Below are 20,304 nucleotides of genomic sequence, written 5' to 3' on the forward strand. Positions count from 1 at the left end.
GAAATAGGAATGAAATCTTTATAAAATTCAAACCAATATCTTTTTGGCCAGAGAGTCTCTGTAAAAGCCAAGCACTTTTAAAGCAAATAGTACCTGACAAATGGAAAAGCAAAGTCCATTCACAACAAAAGAACTGTTTTCCATGGACCCAGACAGTGATCTAAAAAGACTGACAGAACATTTTGAAAATAGAGAAATAGAAAAACTAGTTCATCCATTTTGGGAGCAAGCACTAGAATACTTTGTTGTTAACAGATTTGGGTAATACTTTAATATTTCCATTTTAATCTATAATAAAACTTCCATTTTATTATAGATTACTAAAAAAATTTAAGAGAGAAATGTGCAGTGTAAGGACCATTACAAATTTAGGATAACAAATGTGCTTTTCTACATTAGAATTTATCTTATGTTAACAGCATGTCAGAAGCTAGGTGTAGCTCTAGATATGACTCATAGCATCACTGGAATTTAAGTTAACAATATCTTGGTATTGGCTATTACAGAAATTATAGTACTCTAATATATATAAATCTAATAGCAACAGTAAGAATTTATTTTTTCCCATTCATAAAAGTTTGCAGAGTTCAAAGTACTTCAATATGTATAGACAATAATGAGAAACTTGTGCTTCAGGAAGAACACTATAAAGGAATTCAACTAAAGAGGAAATGGTAGAACCAAACATGTAAATGATTTCAATAGACTGTCAAAGGAGTGAAGGACATTTTCCTTCCTTTTGTCCAGCAAATACTTAAGAGCCCATTATCTAATTAACTCTGGAAATATAGTAGTAGACAATCAAAATACGTGAGCCCTCATGGCATTTAAGTCTATAAAGAATTATATTAAATACATACTTGTAATTGTGATGAGCACTGCAAAAGGGGAGGCATTCAGGAACCTTTCTGAGAATTGCATGTAAGCTGAGCACTGACAGATAATGAGATGGCCAGGTGAAGGAGAGATGAGGGGCATGATCGGGAAAAAGTGTGTTGGAGTGCGCTAGTCAGATAAATTCCATTCCTGAATTTCGCTACAAAGTTAAATAACTTGATCTTTTCCCAAGTACATGTGTTCGTGTACACACACACGCGTGTACACACACGCAAAATATGCACCCCATCTAATTATATTCAGACGTCACTATAAAAACTGGTTCCCAATCCAAGAAACTATATTTCTTCTCATATAAAATATCCACACAACATTATTTTCAGGAAAGAATCAGCAAAGTGAACACTAAATTTGGTCACAAAGAATGGGGCCTCGGTGTTGCAGGAATCGGTTTGTTTATTTTTAAGACTAAAACCTCACACCGAGTGTTTCCTTAAATAAGCAGGAAAACATAATGTAATTTTTAGTCAGAACAGCAGCCAAGCATTTATAACTGGCCTTTATGAAACTGAGCTAAATCCCTTCAGGGAAAAGGAAGGATTGAAATTACCGTTCAAAAGCATTAATCTCTTTGACAAGTCTAACAGCCTAATACTCATTTTTTGTAAGTTTGCTTTATCCTTCTTCAAAGTTTTCACAAAAGTTTCAGTGACATATCAGTGAACCTATAGTTCGAACATTCTCCTTTCTGAGGAAAAGAAAATATGGCTAACAAATTTAAAACACTGCCTGTGCAACAATTTTAAATTGCTGGCCTCATTTTGAGGGATTTATTTATCTCATTTGTTATGTTTACATATACTTTAGACCCTTGGTGAATAGCTTTCTATGAATAATGCTGCCCTGTATGCCATAATAGCTACATGTGGAAATTATGAAAACACCTGGAGAATCCTTATATAAAGATTTAAGCAGTAGACAGAAAGGTGGCATTAGTTTTTGTTTTTTGTTTTTTAAATTGTGAAACAGACAAGTTGATAGCATTATTTTTTATGAATAATTAGTTTTATTTGCTTTAATAGTAGTTTGCTTACTGAATAGACCCAAGGTAAAAAAGTCGATTGCCTTATATTTTCCAAATAAAGTATATTAAAAGGTGTCTGTTGGGAGATGGAAGTGAGTGTAAGCAATAAAGCTTATATCTTACTTATGGCTTTTTTTTCATTTTTATAAAAACATTTTTCAGAATTTTTCCACAAGAATTTAAAATACTTAAATGCTTATTTTAATGAAAAAGTTTGACATCTGAGAGATGAAAAAATGTACTTTAAAGATAATTCAGTTGAAAAAATTAAAGCGTTACTGTTTTTGTTTACATTTTATTCATGAAGACATATAGATGTTGATATATATAAGCATAATATCTACATCATTATAATGTTTTTATCACACTTTGCACCAGGCACAACAATAATTAAAGAATGTTTGCTTAATTGATTTATAAATCATTTTTTCTGGGTTAATAAGAACCATAAATATATTTGTATATAGGTATACATTCATGAAGGGACATTATGAATAATATCATTCTGTAGATATTCACAATTAGTTACATCTTATTTTCATTTTTGAGGTGACTAAAGTATGTAATATCCAAGTGCCTATTATTTGCAGAATAGTGAACTTGTGTGGATGGGCATAAACCTGTCAGCATGAGTTCAACAACTAAAAGCTAAGTTTTGTATGAACTGGAGTCTCCTCATCTGATCACAATCAGTCCCAAGAGGTCCTCCTTATTGGAAAACCCAGAGTTCACACAGCGCCTGATCTCCCAGGGTGCTTTCTGAGAATAAATATAAACCATACATGTAGCTCTTTTATTTTGGAAAATATTGTTGCCATAGATATTAAATGATTGCCCCCAGAATATGTCTGGGTAAAGTTGAAAAATAATAGGTTGCTCTATATCTTACCTTAAACGTATATGTTAATTTAGAAAGTAATATGATACTTTTAGAGTTCTTGGCTAACTTATTCCACACATAAAGTACAATTCTTAAGTTATCCATTGTACATGCAGGTGCCTACAAATTGACATCCCCTGCCAACTAAAACACCAACTGGCAACCAGGAGGTCCCCTTCAGAAGCACAAAACTATATATACTCTCTCTCCACTAAAATTAACGTATTTTGTTAAAAGAATACAAACATTCTTTTATTTGTATTCGCTACTACATGAGTCACATGTATATAACTATTATATATATTTAAGACATACTTATTAACATTATAATCTAAAATGTTCTTAATATCGAAACAATGCAAATTATAGCACTGTTTAAACTCTAAATATTTATTCAATTGTAAATATGTTAACATTGTATCACACTGAAATTACAAGAAGGTAAATGGAGACTAGGCTTGATTTAAACTCTTTAGGACATTGCTTCTAAATTAGAAGAACATCTTCCCCTTGTTAGGTAGCTAGTCAGACAGGAATAGGGGCCCAGCCCAGAGACTGCTGGAAGAACACCCTACTGGTAATTAGAGAATCTCTCCTGCATCTCCAGAGACAAAGGACAGGAGGACCATAATCTATATCTGTTTAATCTGGCCACAGATGCGAGTGCAGAAGGTACTACCCTAATGTGTCCACAATCTAATGCTCATTATACTGTCATTATAATACTATGTTTATGCCTGGAAGTCCATGAATCTAATTGAATTCTGGGTAAGCACATATGCGGTAGGCAAAGTGTGATATAGCAGCCAGCTGTCAGTCACGGTAACCTCACATAAGGATCATCTAGGACCTCCCACCATGGCCCAAATATAAGCAGACCTTCCCACTTCTGCATTGTTATAGCTCCTCTTGCTGAAAACCGCTTCTCCCTTGGGACATACTCTGTTTTATCTCTTCACCTACCAAATTCCACAAAACTGCAGCCTTCCCTAGGGTGGCCTGTCTCCTTTAAAACGTACTTTCAATAAGTCTTACTTTCTCTAAATCTCACAGATCTGTAATTCTTTGCTGCATCGGTGCAGAAGAACTGACGGACGACACACAACGCTACAGAACCAAACTGTCCTCCTCCCCCGTGCCACTGGGGCGACGCTTGATTTCGCATCACCCCAGTGGTTACACCCTCTCCTCTAAACTTCTAGTTCTCTGTTCCAATTTACTACTGCCCGCTACACTGGAGCGTCCCCACTGTTTGCTTTACGTAAACGTAGAGTGGTACTCCTTCCAGAGTTCTTGTTAGTAGGCTGGAGTTTTTGTGGTGTTCAAATATAGCATTTGTTTCATTGTTTGAATACTTTGTTTGAACAACTATTATGTATACCCATACAAACAAAAATAATATTTAGTGTCTATTTTCAAAGCAGAAATGGAGAGATGGACATAGATATGAGCATTGGCAACCAGACTCATGTGAGTGCTGATACCAGTAGGTGGCGAACCTGTTTTTGTTTGTTTGTTTGTTTGTTTTACTTAAAGGCCTACTGAAAGCATTATTTGGAGTGAATTGAGACTTAAAAGCTTTACTTTTATAATGCTAACAGAAATCAACATGCTTAATTCAAGGTATATGACATGTATTATAAATGACGAAGGGAATAGTTTTATTATCCAGGACCTCCATGCATGTGCTGTTTTGGGGGTGTATATTTTATTTTCAAAATTCTGAGATATCTGTCTGTGTATGCCAAAGGTAAATATAAAGACCATTTTACTTTATTAACTTTAAGAGACTAGATAATTAAAAAGGTAAAAATTTTTGAAATAAGTATAAGAAATAAGGAGGCTGATAAAAGACAAACCTTAGAGACCCTAAAGTGGAGGATATAATTTTCCCATGAAATAGGGTTTTGGGGACCAGTCCAGAATAATTAAATAGATTGGATTAGGGAAATATCATGAACTCATTACTATCATTGTAAAGAAATACCATCGGGAGAATAAAAGACCTTGCTGCTGAAACTGTATCTAAATGCTTGTTGGCATAGTAGCTGGGGATGGTGAGTATTCATGGTAGGGTACAAAACAGGACCTTGGTTCATAAAAAGATTACATATTTTTCTCTGCCTGTACTCTTTTATTTTTATTTGCCCTTAGTTTTATTGGTAATAATAACATATCATCTTGGACAAGCTATTTTAACAATCCGATTCTTAATTTTAGCATTTGTAAAACAGTAGCAATTTTTCTCTCATAAGGTGTGTGTTAGTTCAATATTTTTGTTGCATTTATAAGTGCACCTGCTCATGGGAAGGACAGAGATAATGCATTAAAAAGAGCTGATCATAGTACCTAGAATAGAGTAAGTACATAATAATATTTCTTTTTAAATTTTTTGCATTAGTGGCCCTTTTCCTATGGCAGCATAAATTTTAGTTGGAAATAATGGGACATGGAAATATATCAAACTGAGAAATAGGAAGGGATATACATTTAGCTGAAACGGCTAGTAGGTTTATCTCAAGTACTTAATTACATGGATTTAGTAGTGGGTACCTGGAATGTAATATAGAGAAAGGATCATGAGGTCAACTCCAACTTCCATGAGAAAAAATACTCCATTTCATTAGCACCATCTGCCCTAGATATGGTAATTTTTCTGGCATTTTTCCTGTATCTTTTATTCTAGTGATCTCTGACAATATTTTACTAAATAGTAATTCTCAAAGGAACTTAGCTCTACTGACCTGTTTATAGTTTCTTTTCCCTTCCCTTTTTTCCCCTTCCCTTTCCCCTTTCCTTTTTCCTTTTTTCCCCCTTTTTCCTTTCCTTTCCTTCCTCTTTTCTTTCCTTCCTCCCTCCATCTCTATTCCTACCTCCTGTCCTGCCTCTTCTTTCTTCTCTTTTCCCCTTCTCTCTCCTCCCCTCCCTTCTCTTCTCTTCCTTTCCTTTCTAGTCTCCCTCTCTCTTTTCCTCCCCTTCCCTCCCCACTCTTCCCTTGTCTCCCTTCCCTTCCCTTTCCTTCTCACAGATCTATTTATAAGTCTGTTAACTTGCGCACTTAAGTAGTTCCTAAAGAGCCAAGTTCTCACTTATAAATGCAGGACAGAAATGTATCTCTAAGGTTTATAACATTTCAATGTTATTATTTTGTGATTCTAATTATGACTTGGTTGAAACAGAAAACATCTCTTTAAGCTCCTCAAAAGCAACTCATTAAATAATTATCAAACAATTTCTAAGGCATTCATTGTACAGTGGTGAATAAACAGAGTTCTTGCTCTTCAGAAGTTTGCATTTTAGTATGTGTAGGGAGTCAGTGAAGTAAACCAGGGTTCCTATAGTAAATAAACAAGCAAATAAACAAGAAAGTATCAGGTAATTTTGTGATTATTTGACCAAAGGAGAATAATTTCAAACCAGGGGTACAAAAAAAGCAAAAGGAATAGAAAGCAAAATATATGAAGAGCAAATAAATATAAATTCAAAGCATCGAAATAAAACCCAAACAATATAATTTATATACACCTGGAAAAAGGTTCTCATAACTTGTAAAATAAAATATAATAAGAATTTTAAGAAAAAATAAATTTTTAAAAAATTATAATAGATTTCCTCAAGTTTTTCAATAATTGGTAGAACAAGTAGATTTTTAAAATGATAAAGATATAAATATTTGAGAAATATAGACAGTCTAATTTAATGGGTATATCTAAAAACCTGAGATCATCAATTAAATAATGCTCCTTTCTCCAGGAGATATCTATAAAAATTGACCATATAAGAGGTCATAAAACATATTTGAATCATATATATCTGATATCTGACCACAGTGCAAGAAGGTTAGAAATTATGATTAAATGCAGATTAAAATTTATTGAAATTGCCTCTAAGTAACTTGAGCCCCCCCCAAAAAATCAATAATGCAGTACAATTAGAAGCAATTTAGAATTGAATGTTTAAAAAATCTACATATTAAATCTTTTGCAAAGCAGCTAAAGTGGTACTTAGAGAAAAATTTATAGCTATAAAAGCTCATATTAGAAGAGAAAAAAAATCTGAAAATGAAGAAGCTAAGTATTTATTTCAATAAATCAGAAAAAAATAAAAGCAAACCTAGAGAAAATAGAAGGGGATGAATAATATAGTTAAAAGCAATATTAACACAAATACTAGACAATAATTATACATAGGAACAAATAAAAAGAATGCTGTGAACATTTTATGTCAATATATTTGAAAACTTGGATGAAAATAACTAATTCTTAGAAAAAGATTTTTAAAAATCTAAGATGAAGTAGAAAACATGAATGGACATATTACCACTAAATTCAACAACCTCAAATCGCCAAATCCATAGTTTTAGTTAACATTTAAGAAACAGATGATCCTTATCTTATGCAAACTATTCTAGATACTAGAAAAATGAGAATGTTCCTAAAATTAGGTAGTTGTATATTCGTGGTCAAAACTGGACAAGAACAATATAAGGAAGGAAAATTATAAACTAATCTCATGGTAATAGATCAATGATAAATCACATTTTTAGTAGAAGGTAATACACCTGTGACATTATATACCATAATTATAGAAATTATTTTTAGTGTACTGAAATCAGCAAAGTACATTGGAAACAAATAATGAACAAAGTAGTTTTATCCCACAAACATAAAGATGTTTAACGTTAGAAAAACTATAATATAGCATAACATTAAGAGCTTCACAAAGGAAAATCATGTATTTTCTATAGCTAATGTAAAAGTAGTTGATAAAATTCAATCCTATTCATCATTAAACAATTTTTAGTCTACCAAAAATAGAAAGAAACTTCTTATAATTGATAAAGAATATCTCTAGGTAGTATAACATTTTGAATAAGAGTGGAGATTCTGGAGTTTACCCTGAATCAAATTTTAGCTCTGCCAAATGATTTTGGGCAAATTACTTCAACTTATTTGCTAAAACTTCTTCACTAATAGAAGTGAATGACAGTTATATGTAAATAACTTTAAAATGTCTCTGGAAATAATGAGTTAAAAAAAAGTTAGCCCTTATAACATTGCCCTCAACTAACAGCAAACATCATATTTAAAGGTAAAACATTTAGAGGTAGTCTCTTTAAAATCAGCAATAACACAAGAATGATGGCTTTCAGTTTCAATTTGACATGGTATTGAAGTTTCTACCCAGAGCATTAAGCCAAGAGGGGGCGGAAAGTATGCACAGACTAGGAAAAACAGAACTGTCACTGTTTGTATAGAAAATCCAAAAAACTTTACAAAAAATTATTGTAATTAATGAGTTACATGAGTTTGGTAGATATTAGATAATTATAAAACTCCATTGTGGCCTATTAGCGAAAGCCAGTGAAACCTAATAATAAAAATATCACTTAATTGCAATAGCAACTACAAGACATTTAAGATTTAGATGAGAAAATTTTTATGAAGAAAATTATAAACCATTACTGAAAGCCACAAGTAAATTGAGAGATGTGCCATAATAGATGGGAAGATTAAATATACATACTTCAATTTACTCCCAAATAACTTGTAAATTCAATCTAGTACTAATCAAATTCAACAGGTAAAAAGAAGCTTAATTCTAAAATCAAAATAAAAGTTCAAAAGGTTAATAGATAATAAGACAATCTTGAAGAAGAATAAGGTGGTGCACTATGCCTACTTCATAGCACAACTTATTTTAAAGTTACAATAGTAAAATTCAGAGATGTATTTGTCTGGAGATATAAAAATAGGCAAGAGAAACAATATAGAATTATGAAGTAGGCATATAGAATCTTTATATTTGACAGCAGCAGAAATATCTTTCAATAAATGGTCTTAGGGCAACCGATTATCCACATGGAAACAATAAAATTAGATTCCCAGCTTACATAAAAATAAAGTTCACATACATGAAAGATATTAAAGATGAAAAACAAAGCTTTAAAACTTTATTTTAGGAAAATGCTTTTATGACCTAATAATAAGAAAGGATTTTTAAATCCAGGCCTAAAAAGCAGACCATGAAAAACAGACAAGATTAACTAGTGATGTTGATTTTTAAATTTTTGCACAGCAAAAGAAACCAGAAATAAAGTAAAATAACTTGCCAAAGATGGTAGGAAAATTTTTACTGCAACAGAGATAATAGAGAAAGAAATAATATTCATAATACTAAAAATACTTCCTACTAATACAAAAGGAAACAGCAACTGATTAAAAAAATGTACCACAATGGGAATATGCAATTTCCAAAAAGAAAACCTCAGTATGCAAAAGAGGAAACAAAGCTCAACTTAATAGTAATTAAGGAAAAGGCAGTAAAAATGACAAACAATCATATAACATTTAACACCCGCGAGACTGACAACTTTTGAATGTGAAAAAAGCACTGAGTTTTTCAAAAATGTCATTTCTCAAAATTACTATCTTGAAAAGATACCTGCACCTCCATTTTAACTGTAGCATTATTTACAATAGCCAAGATATGGAAACTATTTAAGTGTCCATTGCCAGCTGAATGAATAAAGAAACTGAGGGTGTGTATGTGCGTGCGTGTGCACACACAATAAAATATTATTCAGCCGTAAAAAGGGAAGAAAATACTACCATTTGTGAAAGCACAGATGGACCTCGAGGGCATTATATTAAGTCAGACAGGAAAGACAAATACTCTGTATTCTCACTTATATGTGTTATCTAAAGAAACAAACAAACAAACAAACCAAACTCATAGATACAGAGAACAGATTGATGGCTGCTAGAGACTGGGGACAAGGGTAAGTGAAAATAGGTAAAGGTAATCAAAGGGTGCAGCTTTTAGTTATAAGATAAATAAGTTCTGAGGTTATAATGTACAGCATGGTGACTGTAGTTAACACTGTATTGCATATTTGAAAATTGCTAAGAGAATAGATCTTAAAAGTTCTCATCATAAAAAATAAAGAACTATAACTGCGTGTGGTGATGGGTGCTACCTAAACTTATCATGGTAATCATTTCGTAAAATATGCATATATCAAATCATCATGTTATGCATCTAAAACTATGTTATATGTCAATTATATCTCAATTAAAAATGTGGAGTTTCGGAAACGCTTTATCTGACGCTGAGAACATAAACTGGGAAACTTCTGGGAGTAATTTGGCAATATGGAGTTAGATTCAAGAGGTTTGTAACCTTTGACTCAATAATCCCATTCCTAGGTATATAAATATATTAGAGAGACTCATAAATATATTCAAGAAGGCATGTAAAAGAATGTTAAAATAATCATGATTCTTTTCTTGTAGTGAAAAACTGAAAAAAACTTAAGTATCTATCAGAATAATTTATATATTAACTATATTACAGTCACATGACAGAACATCAAAAAATTAATGAACTAAATATTCATGTATCTATCATTGATAAACCTCAAAAACAATGTAAAGGGAAAATTTTCATAAGGATATACACATGATGAAAATTTTTTAAATTAGGAGAATAGGATGATGTACATATGATAGAAAATATAAAAATTTATACAAGTATACATACATGGAAAAGATAAGCACCAAACACAGAACTAGGAAGGTATTGTCAGGAAAAACGTAGGCTTTCTGAAAGGGCCTTGAGTGCTCATTAGAATTTGCCTGGATTGCCAGCTAGCTGGGTCCTGGAATATGGTGTGGGGAGCCTCTTTCAATTGAAGAGATTGATAGAGTGCTCAACTTCAACTCTCCATAAGACCAATGTTTCCTAGCCCACAATCATAAGGTTTAAGCCTCTCCATAGTCCCCTGGTTTAGGAGCACCTAGCATTTGCAGACAGTCCCAATGAATAGCTGGTATCCCAAATTCTCACTGTCTGGTACCAAGTAGCTTGTGTATTCCCCTACTGAAAGTCTATTTCTTACTTTCCTTTGTCAGATGAGAGTCCCACTGAGGGCTCAATCTCCCATTGGGATGAAATCCACACCCTGCTCATGTCTAATGGATATCTTGGCCCTGGCACGCATTTCCAAGGCATGATGGAGATATTGGACGACTTCAAGCATCTACATCTTGCCGACTTGTGAGTTTTTCCTTTCCCTAAAAAAGCCTTCCTTAACCCATGCAATGTGAAGTTGTGGAATGTATCCTGACTTCTTGTAATAACCTTAAAGAAACAAACCTTTGTTCCCATGACAAATACAAAAATATATATTTTTAGAACTCGATCGATAACTTGAGATGAATTATCAGCAGGTCCTTTAAGATCTCAATCACTGATAAAAAAATTTTTAACTATGAGCAACTAAGATAATTTGTTCTTATAGTCAGTGAGCATAAAACTTACAAAAAATATATTTAGAAACATCCATAGGCATTATAATATTTATTCATTTAAATACTTGCAGAAAGTCTAAAATGCTATAATAATCACTGCATTTTAATTCTGAATATGGACACATTCAAATATCTTTAGATATTTTCTGAAACATGACTATCACTGTATTTTGTTCTCTTTATCACTGAGAGTAGTCTCTGATTAGAAGACATTTAAGTGAATCTTCAACTTCCAAAGAAAAGGTCTTTTTTAAAAAATATATTTTGTGGTTTCGGCCAACTTTCAGAGTATACTAAATTGCCAATTTGTTTGCTGAAACATTTCCTTTGGCAGTAATTAGGGAAATGTTAATTTCCTTCTCACTGATGGGAAAAGTCTACAGTGAGAGCTCTTTTATGAGATGAATTGTAGGTAGCCTGCACTAAGAAATGCACATATAACCACTGACAATGGCCAGTGCAAAATTTCCCTCCTGTATAAAATACAACTTAAATCATGATGTTAAAATCAAATGTTCTCATTTACCTTTATATTCTAAATGAAATCCAGTGTAACTAACAGATCCATCACTCCGAAAAGCCAAATGCATGGAATTTGAGCTGCTTTCTATTCTCTCTGGTAACTTGCTGTCTTGAAAACTTCCAATTAGTGGGCTATTGCTGTCTGGTCCATCATATATATAGAGGAAGTCATAGTTTGGTTCTATGCTAAAACTTAAAAAAGAGAGAGAGAGAGAAAGAAGGAAGAGAAGGAAGTGGAGTGGTTATTGGTAAGGTATTAAGTTTAAATCATATAATCATATATTAATTCAGTCAATATCTTTAAAAATTACAACTGACCTCATCAAAATAAGTTATTCTGAAAATTTTCCTGGCAACAACATGGTGAATATGAATATCAAATCAGTGGTGGAAAAGAAAAAGACATCTTGATATTTTCAAATATTTCTAAGTTGGCATGTGTTTACACAGGGAATAGAAACGATTGTAAGGCAAATAGTTTAGTTAACAAAAGGGTACAGGAGTTGTAGTCAGAGACGTAGGTTCAAGCTTTGCTTCTGCCATTGTTAAACTGTATATCCTTAGGTAATTACTTTATGCCAGTAAAATGTGGAGGACAGTATCTATTTTTCAAATTTTTTCATTCAAATATTTTGTATCAGAAACACAACCTCTTTTTTCTTTGTCAATGGTACTATTTGCCCTGAATTTCAAAATTAATGAGATTTGCTATTTTAAAATTCAACTCCACATATCAGATTCAAACAAAAGTTTGAAACACAAAATTTGCATTTAAATTACTCAAATGAAACACTGCAGGCTGTATTAGGTATTCTTTTCTCTGAAAGTAAAAAATATTTTCTTCTTTTAGAACTTAATGTAGGAGAAATCAAATCAATACACTATTTGTCAAAATTAAATGATGTGGGAATAAGAACATTTTAGCATGTATTCAAATCAATATTTTAATATTGCTAAATTTACATAATAAACTTGCCTTAACAACTTTCAAAAGGATGAGAACTGTCCCATAATGATTATAGAACTCACATATTTAGAAGACAGAAGATATGCAATCATTTGTCTTTCTATTACCTAATTCATATCGTGGCAAAGAAAAGGATGGACTCAACTGGGTCACTAAGAAAAGTCAACAAGTTTGTGATAAAATCAGTAAAGCTTGCAATTGTTGAACATCCATTAGCAGAGAAACTATTGTGTGAAGTTTTATTTTCATTGCATCTGACTAAGAAACTTCTTAGGTAGGAGTTATTATTTCCAAATTTGCTAGATTTATAGGGGTTACGTTTCCACCATTCTAATCCTATATGTATGCATGTGTAAGAGAGAGGAATCCAGTTAGCTTACGTATACATAAATTGTGATAAAGAAAGGCTGGGATAATTCAGAGGTTCCCAACTTTTCCACGTATAAGGACCCCTGTAACATGACAAAATTATGGGACCACCACATTGTTAAACATTGTTTTAATTTATTCAGTAGTTTCACAAATCTAAATCAATTAATTGCTCTTAAAACTTTTCAGTGGATATGAGGTCTAAATTTCGGTAAGTTGTGCTATAACATAGCGGAAATTAGAGGCTAAGGCCTTATTTCATAACTTTCCACCCTGTCTTGGAGTAAAACACAAGATTTCTGAACTTCGTCTCTTTCATCATTAAGATTTCACAAGAATTACAACTTCTTTGTCTATCTCAGTGTTGGAAAAATCACTAGAAATAAGTGTTTTGTAAATGATGTATTACATACATATAGGTATTTATTATCCTTGGAAGGCCAAATGCCTACTTAACAATGAATTGCAGTACATTTATTTTTAATTCTAGTTTGGGGTTAAATAAAACAAAAGTCAAAATATTGATTTTTAACTTCTTTGAAATGATAATAAAACAAAAAAGTCTTTTTTTTCTAGAAAATCTTAGAATCTTAGCTATAATGATTCTATTCTTAAAAACTGAAAAGATAGTACATTCTAGGAGTATATTTTATTTTACAAGCACTTTCATAAATATTAACATGTTCTTGTCAACAATCCTGTGGTATAAGGGAGGGATTACCACTTCTATTTTCCCAGCGGGTACACTAAGGCCCTGGAATATGGCCTCCTTGAGGTCATATACCAAATGACACAGCTGGAAGTCAAATATAGGTTATGTACTTCATTAATACAGCCTCCTACCACTCAGTTACTAACTAGAATAATTTTATAAGTAAACTAAGTCCTAAATCATACATTTTATCATTTCTAATGTCAGTACTGACATTTTCTCAATTGTAAAGTGGGAGTAATAGTTATACTTATCTTAGGGAGCTGTGTTATAACTGGGTTTGGGGATATAACCAACATCATCATTGTTTCTTTTTATTACCAATTATTAATATACCACTACAAATTATAGAAACAAAAATTCCATATACTTACATTTTTAAATTTTCATGAGTTCAAACTATCTTTTCTTTAATTTTTTCATTTTTTATTAAAATAATCGGGTGACACTGGTTAATAAAATCATATAGGTTTAAAGTGCACAATTTAATAACATGTCATATGTATATTGCATTGTGTGTTCAACACCCAAAGTTAAATTTTCAAACCTACCTTCAATATGTTAGAAAAAAATGCATTTTTAAGCTTCACATTTTACATAAATACCAAGAAGCTCTAACATACTAGCAGGAGAAGGGGTTGTGTTACTAGAGACCATGTACAGCAGTCTTGGACACTGAAGATTAGTAACATGTCTACTTAGGAACACTTTGATTTGCTGATGTCTAGCACTCTCATTGAAACCTCAAGGGGAAGAGTTAGGCCAAGGTTTGTGATAATAGCTGTTAGCTTTATGTGAGAAAACAGAGGCTTATTCAGATAAAAAGCTTACCCAAGGTAACACAGATGACAGTGGCAGAGCTCGGGCTCAAACTTAGCCCCTTCCTTTCCCACACAAGAAGCCGTATCCTTCAGTTCTAAGCTAACCTGCAATTAATTGCAGGGCTAAACAACAAATGTAAATTTTAAAATGTTCCCATGTAAAGTTCTATCATGGAACAAGTTTTGCTAAGAAATCCGGAAATGATCTATCAAATTCCTCTTTGTCAGCTTGATGTAATGAGACCACCAGCAAGAGTGGTAAGAAGACTGTATGTCTTCCCAAACCCAATAGTGTTGCACATATGGATGTTCAGATGCTTAGAAAAAATGGTGTACACGTGGGAGAAAAAAAATTCTTGAAGTATTGACCTTTTAATCCTGAAGTTAAGGAAAAACTGAATTTTCTGAACCAGTGATGGTAAATACAAGAGGGAAGAAAGGTTATAAAGAGATCACATTTCATGAGAATCGATAAACCACTCGACCTTTAACACATTTCCTCTACACTGGAATCTGGTGAAGATGATCGCCCACTAACTTTCAGAACTGCATTGGCATCTCTGCTATTATACAAAGCTTTGTAAACTATTGATTACAAAGTGTTAGTACTGGAATTAGTAAACAATATTTTTAAAAAATCACAAATACAAATAAAAATTTGCCTAAGCAAACGCTAAAGGAATGACAAAAAGATTTTTTAAATGTGGAAATTTATAGGTACTCACCTGATAAATGCCAAGGAGATAACATAGTCTGTGTTGACGGTGATGGTCCAGTCACAGTCCCTGCTATGGGGATATGGATGAGGGAAGTTTGGCGAAAGAATAAAGCCTGAAGATCCTGTTAAATTGCCTCCACAGGGTGCTTTAAATAAGCAAACAAACAATAAAAGCCTTAAGTGATTAATAAAATTTATTAGCTATCAATATTTGTGAGAACAATTTTCTAAACAGGAGGTTTTGCACAGACCTAAGTTTTTATAGAACTCAGTGCCTGAATATGGCATCATCTTTCAAGAGAGACCATTAAAATATTAAATACGTACGTATGTGGATATACTGAATTTAGATCCCTTACTGGCTTCAAAGGACAAGAAAAATTATTTATATACTTATCTCTCTTTCTATTGCTACTTTTTTTTTTTTCATGTACAAGAAAAGCATTGAGAAGAGGGGTAAAGATGGTTTCTTCATGCTTACTGGTAAAAAAAAAAAAGTCTGAAGTTTACTAGAAAAGTTAGAAACAAAACAAAGCAAAACAAAACCTCTAATAATAACTGAAATAATAAGATATAAGATAGTTGGCTAATTTTTACATCTTCCCTGGTATTTTTTAATGTATTTCATACAGAGCCTATGATATAGTTAATGAGTGAGAATGGATAACTATCTGAAAACTTACTGCACTTCATAATAAAATACTCTTATATTGAGTGTTAAGATATTCCTAAATTCTAGTTGCCTAATTTGTTAATAAAAATGGACAGTTACTACAGTTGTTATTACAGCTCCAAACAAAGGTTTCTGTAACACTTCAGTGGAAAGGCTCGAAAAATTGTTAGTGAAATTGAGAGAATAGATTCTTTAGGGGATTATTGTTGAGGTCTGTTAAACACAGTTTATCGTCATATACACAAATATTACACAGAGTTGGCAGCTTCAGAAAAATAGAAAAATAAAGATGTGGAAGTCCTGGTGTGGTGAATTGGGACAGTGAGATTACAAACATGAGAGAGAGGGAAGAGGGCAGGGGATGGGGGAAGAGGAGTGACAGAGACTGAGATTCTCATGATCACATTATATCTCTTACTCATAATCGGTACATCCACATTCTTCTTTCAAAATTATAGTTTTCTCAGATAAATTTTAACATTCAGCTATAAGGTACACTGAATTCCTTTGACAACCTAAAACTGGTTTGGGAAGGAGAGTTTTGGTTCCAGCAACATTTCCGATCTCTGTTCTTTGCCTGAGTCTAGAGTCTAGATATGCAAAATCGTCATTACAATTTGGTGATTTTTGCCATCAAAATTATGGATGTCCACTACTACATTTCTCCATGCCCCTCTGCTACTCTTGCCTCAGTACCTTCATCATAGTAGATGACCTTAGCTCCTACTCTATGGAGAATATTTGCTCAGACTTAATTTATTCACTACTGTTTATCTATGACCTGTGCATTTTTGTGGTATCTTATCAAATAACCCAACAGACATAAAATATCTCATCTTTCTGTAGCCCTTCATTTTCAAACTTCCTGGCCTCCTGGATATTCCTCTGTACAATCACAGGATAGAGTCCTCCTATTAAGCAGGATAACATCCTCAACCTGGGCACATAATCCCTGTCTTCAGAGCCTTTATTCATTTATACCCTTTACTCTTTCCGGCTTCTTCCCTTTTGTCCACAAATATGTTCAAGTCTCTTCTATCCTAAAAATAAAACTAAGTTCCTTATGACCTATTTCTTTTCACATTTTTTTCATCTAAAAATGTTGAATTTTACCTGATGGTTAAGATATCCCCTCACGATTTCATGTTTGGTTAAATGAGCTGACTGTGAAGAACCACCCTTCTCCCTATGTCTTATCATGTCTTAGATAAGATCCCTTAAATAAACTCAACTCATCTCATTTTCTCATGACAAGACCAGACACAGACCCTGTAAATTCCATTTGAATCAAATTATTAACTGAATTGCTTGTTCTCACTGAAAAATCAGAATAAAAGGCTTGTTAAACTTTGGTTAAACTTTTTTTCCTTCCTCTACACCCCTGATCCTTGGCCTGCCCTTGACATTGAGTCACCACACAATCCCTTCTTAGGATAGGCTGGACTCGGAGTACATTCTCTAATCTACTACCCATCTCGCTGCCCTTTCCTCCCACTTTCTGAAACCTGGTTCTTTCTCTTTTTTTTTTCTTTTCTTTCTTATTATTATTATTGTTGTTGTTGTTGTTGTTGTTATTATTATTATTATTATTATTATTATTATTATTATTTGTGCCTGGTCTTCCTAGGTGGTCTCCCATCCAAGTACTAACCATGCCCAACCCTGCTTAGTTTCTGAGATCAGACATCGGGTTTATTCAGGGTGGCATTGCTGTAGACCATGGACCATGGCTCCACTGGGGCATGAACCCAGGATCTTCTGTGTAAAGCAGATGTGCTAACCACTACACTATGGAACCACATCCAACACCTGGTTCTTTCTAGCCTTGTATACTCATCTCTGTAAAAGAAAAACCCCTTTTTCCTAACTCTCAAGATGCTTATAGATCTTTTTTTTTTCAATTACAGTTGCCATTCAATATTATTTTATATTAGTTTCAGGTGTAGCATAGTGATTAGACATTTATGTAATTTATGAAGTGGCCCCTCTGATTGGTCTAGTATCTAGCTGGCACTATTCATCATTATTATATTATCTACTATATTCTCTATGCTGTACTTCACATGCCCATGATTATTTGGTAACTACCAATTTGTACTTCTTAATCCCTTCACCTTTTCACCTAGCCCCCAACTTCCCTTTCATCTGGCAACCATTGTTTATTCTCTGTTTATTCATTGTTTATTCTCTATGAGGCTGTTTCTTTTTGTTTATTTTGTTCTTTAGATCGCACATACAAGTGAAATCACATGGTATTTGTCTTTCTCTGACTTATTTCACTTGAGATGCTTGTAGATCTTAAAGTCACATTGTTCTCCCTATCATAGTAGTCTTTGTCCCTTGGCTCCAACTTGCAATAATTTTTTAAAATAAAAGTCTCTATTTCATATTTTTTATTTTACAACTAAGTCTTTTAAAAAGGAGGTCTCATCTCATTGTTTCTTCACTTATGTGCTGTATGTACCTATAGGCTGACCAATATGATTAGCAAAGCAGGTCACTACTGGGCAAACAGTTTCTTTTATTATGCTTCAAAAAAAAAAAAAAAAAAAAAAAAAAAAAAAACCACACACACACACACACCAAAGTATTCATCCTGAGAAAATTTATTTTTTGTGAAATTATATTTAGAGAAACAATAATCTTTTTGTTGCTTAGGGATCTAGATGTTTGTATCTGGTCTTTTTAAATTCCATTCTCTCTCCAGCCATTGCTATCTCCCTCGGCCTTCTTGCCTCCAACATAGAGGCATCTAACCTCACCCTGAATTGACTTTTGTATTGACTAATAGCGACTTTTCTGTCTTTATCTTTCTCTTCATATCTAGTCATTCTTAACTGTTGATTTTCATCTTAAATTCATTCTCTTTGTTTTTGGAACTCCATTTTCTATTTTTTTTTTTAACATCTTTGTTCAAATTTTTATTACCAAGCACTTATTCTTTTCACTTCGTCTTAGATTTCTGGTATCCTCCTGAGTTACTTACCTAGTTGTCTCTAATTTTCATTCTATTACATTCTTCCTTGTTGACCATATCTATTTTTTTGACTTTATCTTCCATTTATACACTGATGACTTCTTTTTCCTATCCTTTTCATCATATTTCTCTGCTTAATTCTAACCATATGCCCAAATGCTTACTGGTTATCTCTACCATGTAGCCTATAGTACATCAAACACAGATTGTCCAATATATCTAAACCTCAACTTGACTTTTTCTTTTCATCAATATTCTCAAGCTAGGGGTGAAAGATTCTTCCCTTTTCATCACTGCATACTTGTATTCAATCCATCAACAAGCTACCTCACAAGTCCTCATAGATATTTTCGCCCATCTCTTTTTTTCTTCACCTACTACCACATTTCTGGATCTGACTTTTATCTGTCTCCAGAATTGCTGTAATGTCTTTTTGTTCCCCATGCCTCTAGTTTCCTCCGATTAGTCTCTCCCTTAGTAAAAACATCTAATCACACTATGCCCATGCATAAAATTCTGCAGTTGCTTCACATTGTTTAAAAGATAATGCCTTAATTGTAGAACAACTTTCATAAGCTGACCCCTGCAACCTTTCGAATTGATTCAATAATCACTCTAAACACACAGCTTACATGTGAATACTATCAGCTGCTTACAGTTCCTGGTACTTCCATGCTTTTGCTTATGCTTTCCCTGAAATGTCTTTTTCTCTTCTACATTTATATAACTCTTATGTTTCAAGATTCATTTTGGTTCCAGGAAATTTTCCTGGGAATTTTCAGCTGGGCTCTGTTGAAACTCTCTCCAAACTACTCTGGTATCCATAGCGACTTCTGCTTATCTTTATTATTTCCCTTACCATATTTTACTTGAATATTCCATTTGAGTGTCTGCATTCATCACTAATCTATAAGATAAAGACATTATCTGACATTTGTATATCTCAAACACTCGGTGAGTAAAAAAAAAAAAAAATTCTCTTTGCATTAATATACTAAACTTTAAATTCCATTTGGAAAATACATATTTATTTCATATATTGAATCATAAAGCATTCAGAATAAGACTCTCTTTAAATCAAGTTTATGAATAAAATATTCAGTTAGGTTCCATGGAATTCTGCTAGTAACAATTTGTTCTGAGTATAGTTTCTTGTGAGGCAGTTATACAGGCAACTACAGATAACTCTTTTACAATTTTCTTAATTTTTTGCCCCAATTCAGTATTATTTGTGTTTACTATCTTAGCACCTACCCACACTAATGTCTTTGTAATTTACCTCATATTGAGTACTGCTGCTTTCTCTCTGGCAAGGTCAAAGTAATCTTCACACTGTCAATTTTGTTAGAATGAATTCTATTATCTCTTAAAGATGGCGCCCTTCTGTTTGGGACTTGCCGGAAGGCTGACTACTTCTGCATGCAAACAAAAT

General features: G+C 32.9%; 1 protein-coding gene across 6 annotated transcripts in view; it reads right to left on the minus strand.

The window, feature by feature from the left end:
- The window catches only part of CSMD3 (CUB and Sushi multiple domains 3), a 989,790-nt gene that overhangs the window by 222,916 nt on the left and 746,570 nt on the right, over window positions 1-20,304 (minus strand). For all 6 annotated transcript variants that reach the window (XM_016138158.2, XM_036232977.1, XM_016138161.2 and 3 more), the window contains 2 exons: window positions 15,230-15,368; window positions 11,640-11,827 (listed from right to left, as the gene is read on the minus strand). In XM_016138158.2, coding sequence (XP_015993644.1) covers window positions 11,640-11,827; window positions 15,230-15,368 — 327 coding nt within the window. The remainder of the gene's footprint in view (window positions 1-11,639; window positions 11,828-15,229; window positions 15,369-20,304) is intronic.

This window comes from Rousettus aegyptiacus, unplaced genomic scaffold (assembly GCF_014176215.1).
Source record: "Rousettus aegyptiacus isolate mRouAeg1 unplaced genomic scaffold, mRouAeg1.p scaffold_m13_p_15, whole genome shotgun sequence".
NCBI lineage: Eukaryota > Metazoa > Chordata > Mammalia > Chiroptera > Pteropodidae > Rousettus > Rousettus aegyptiacus.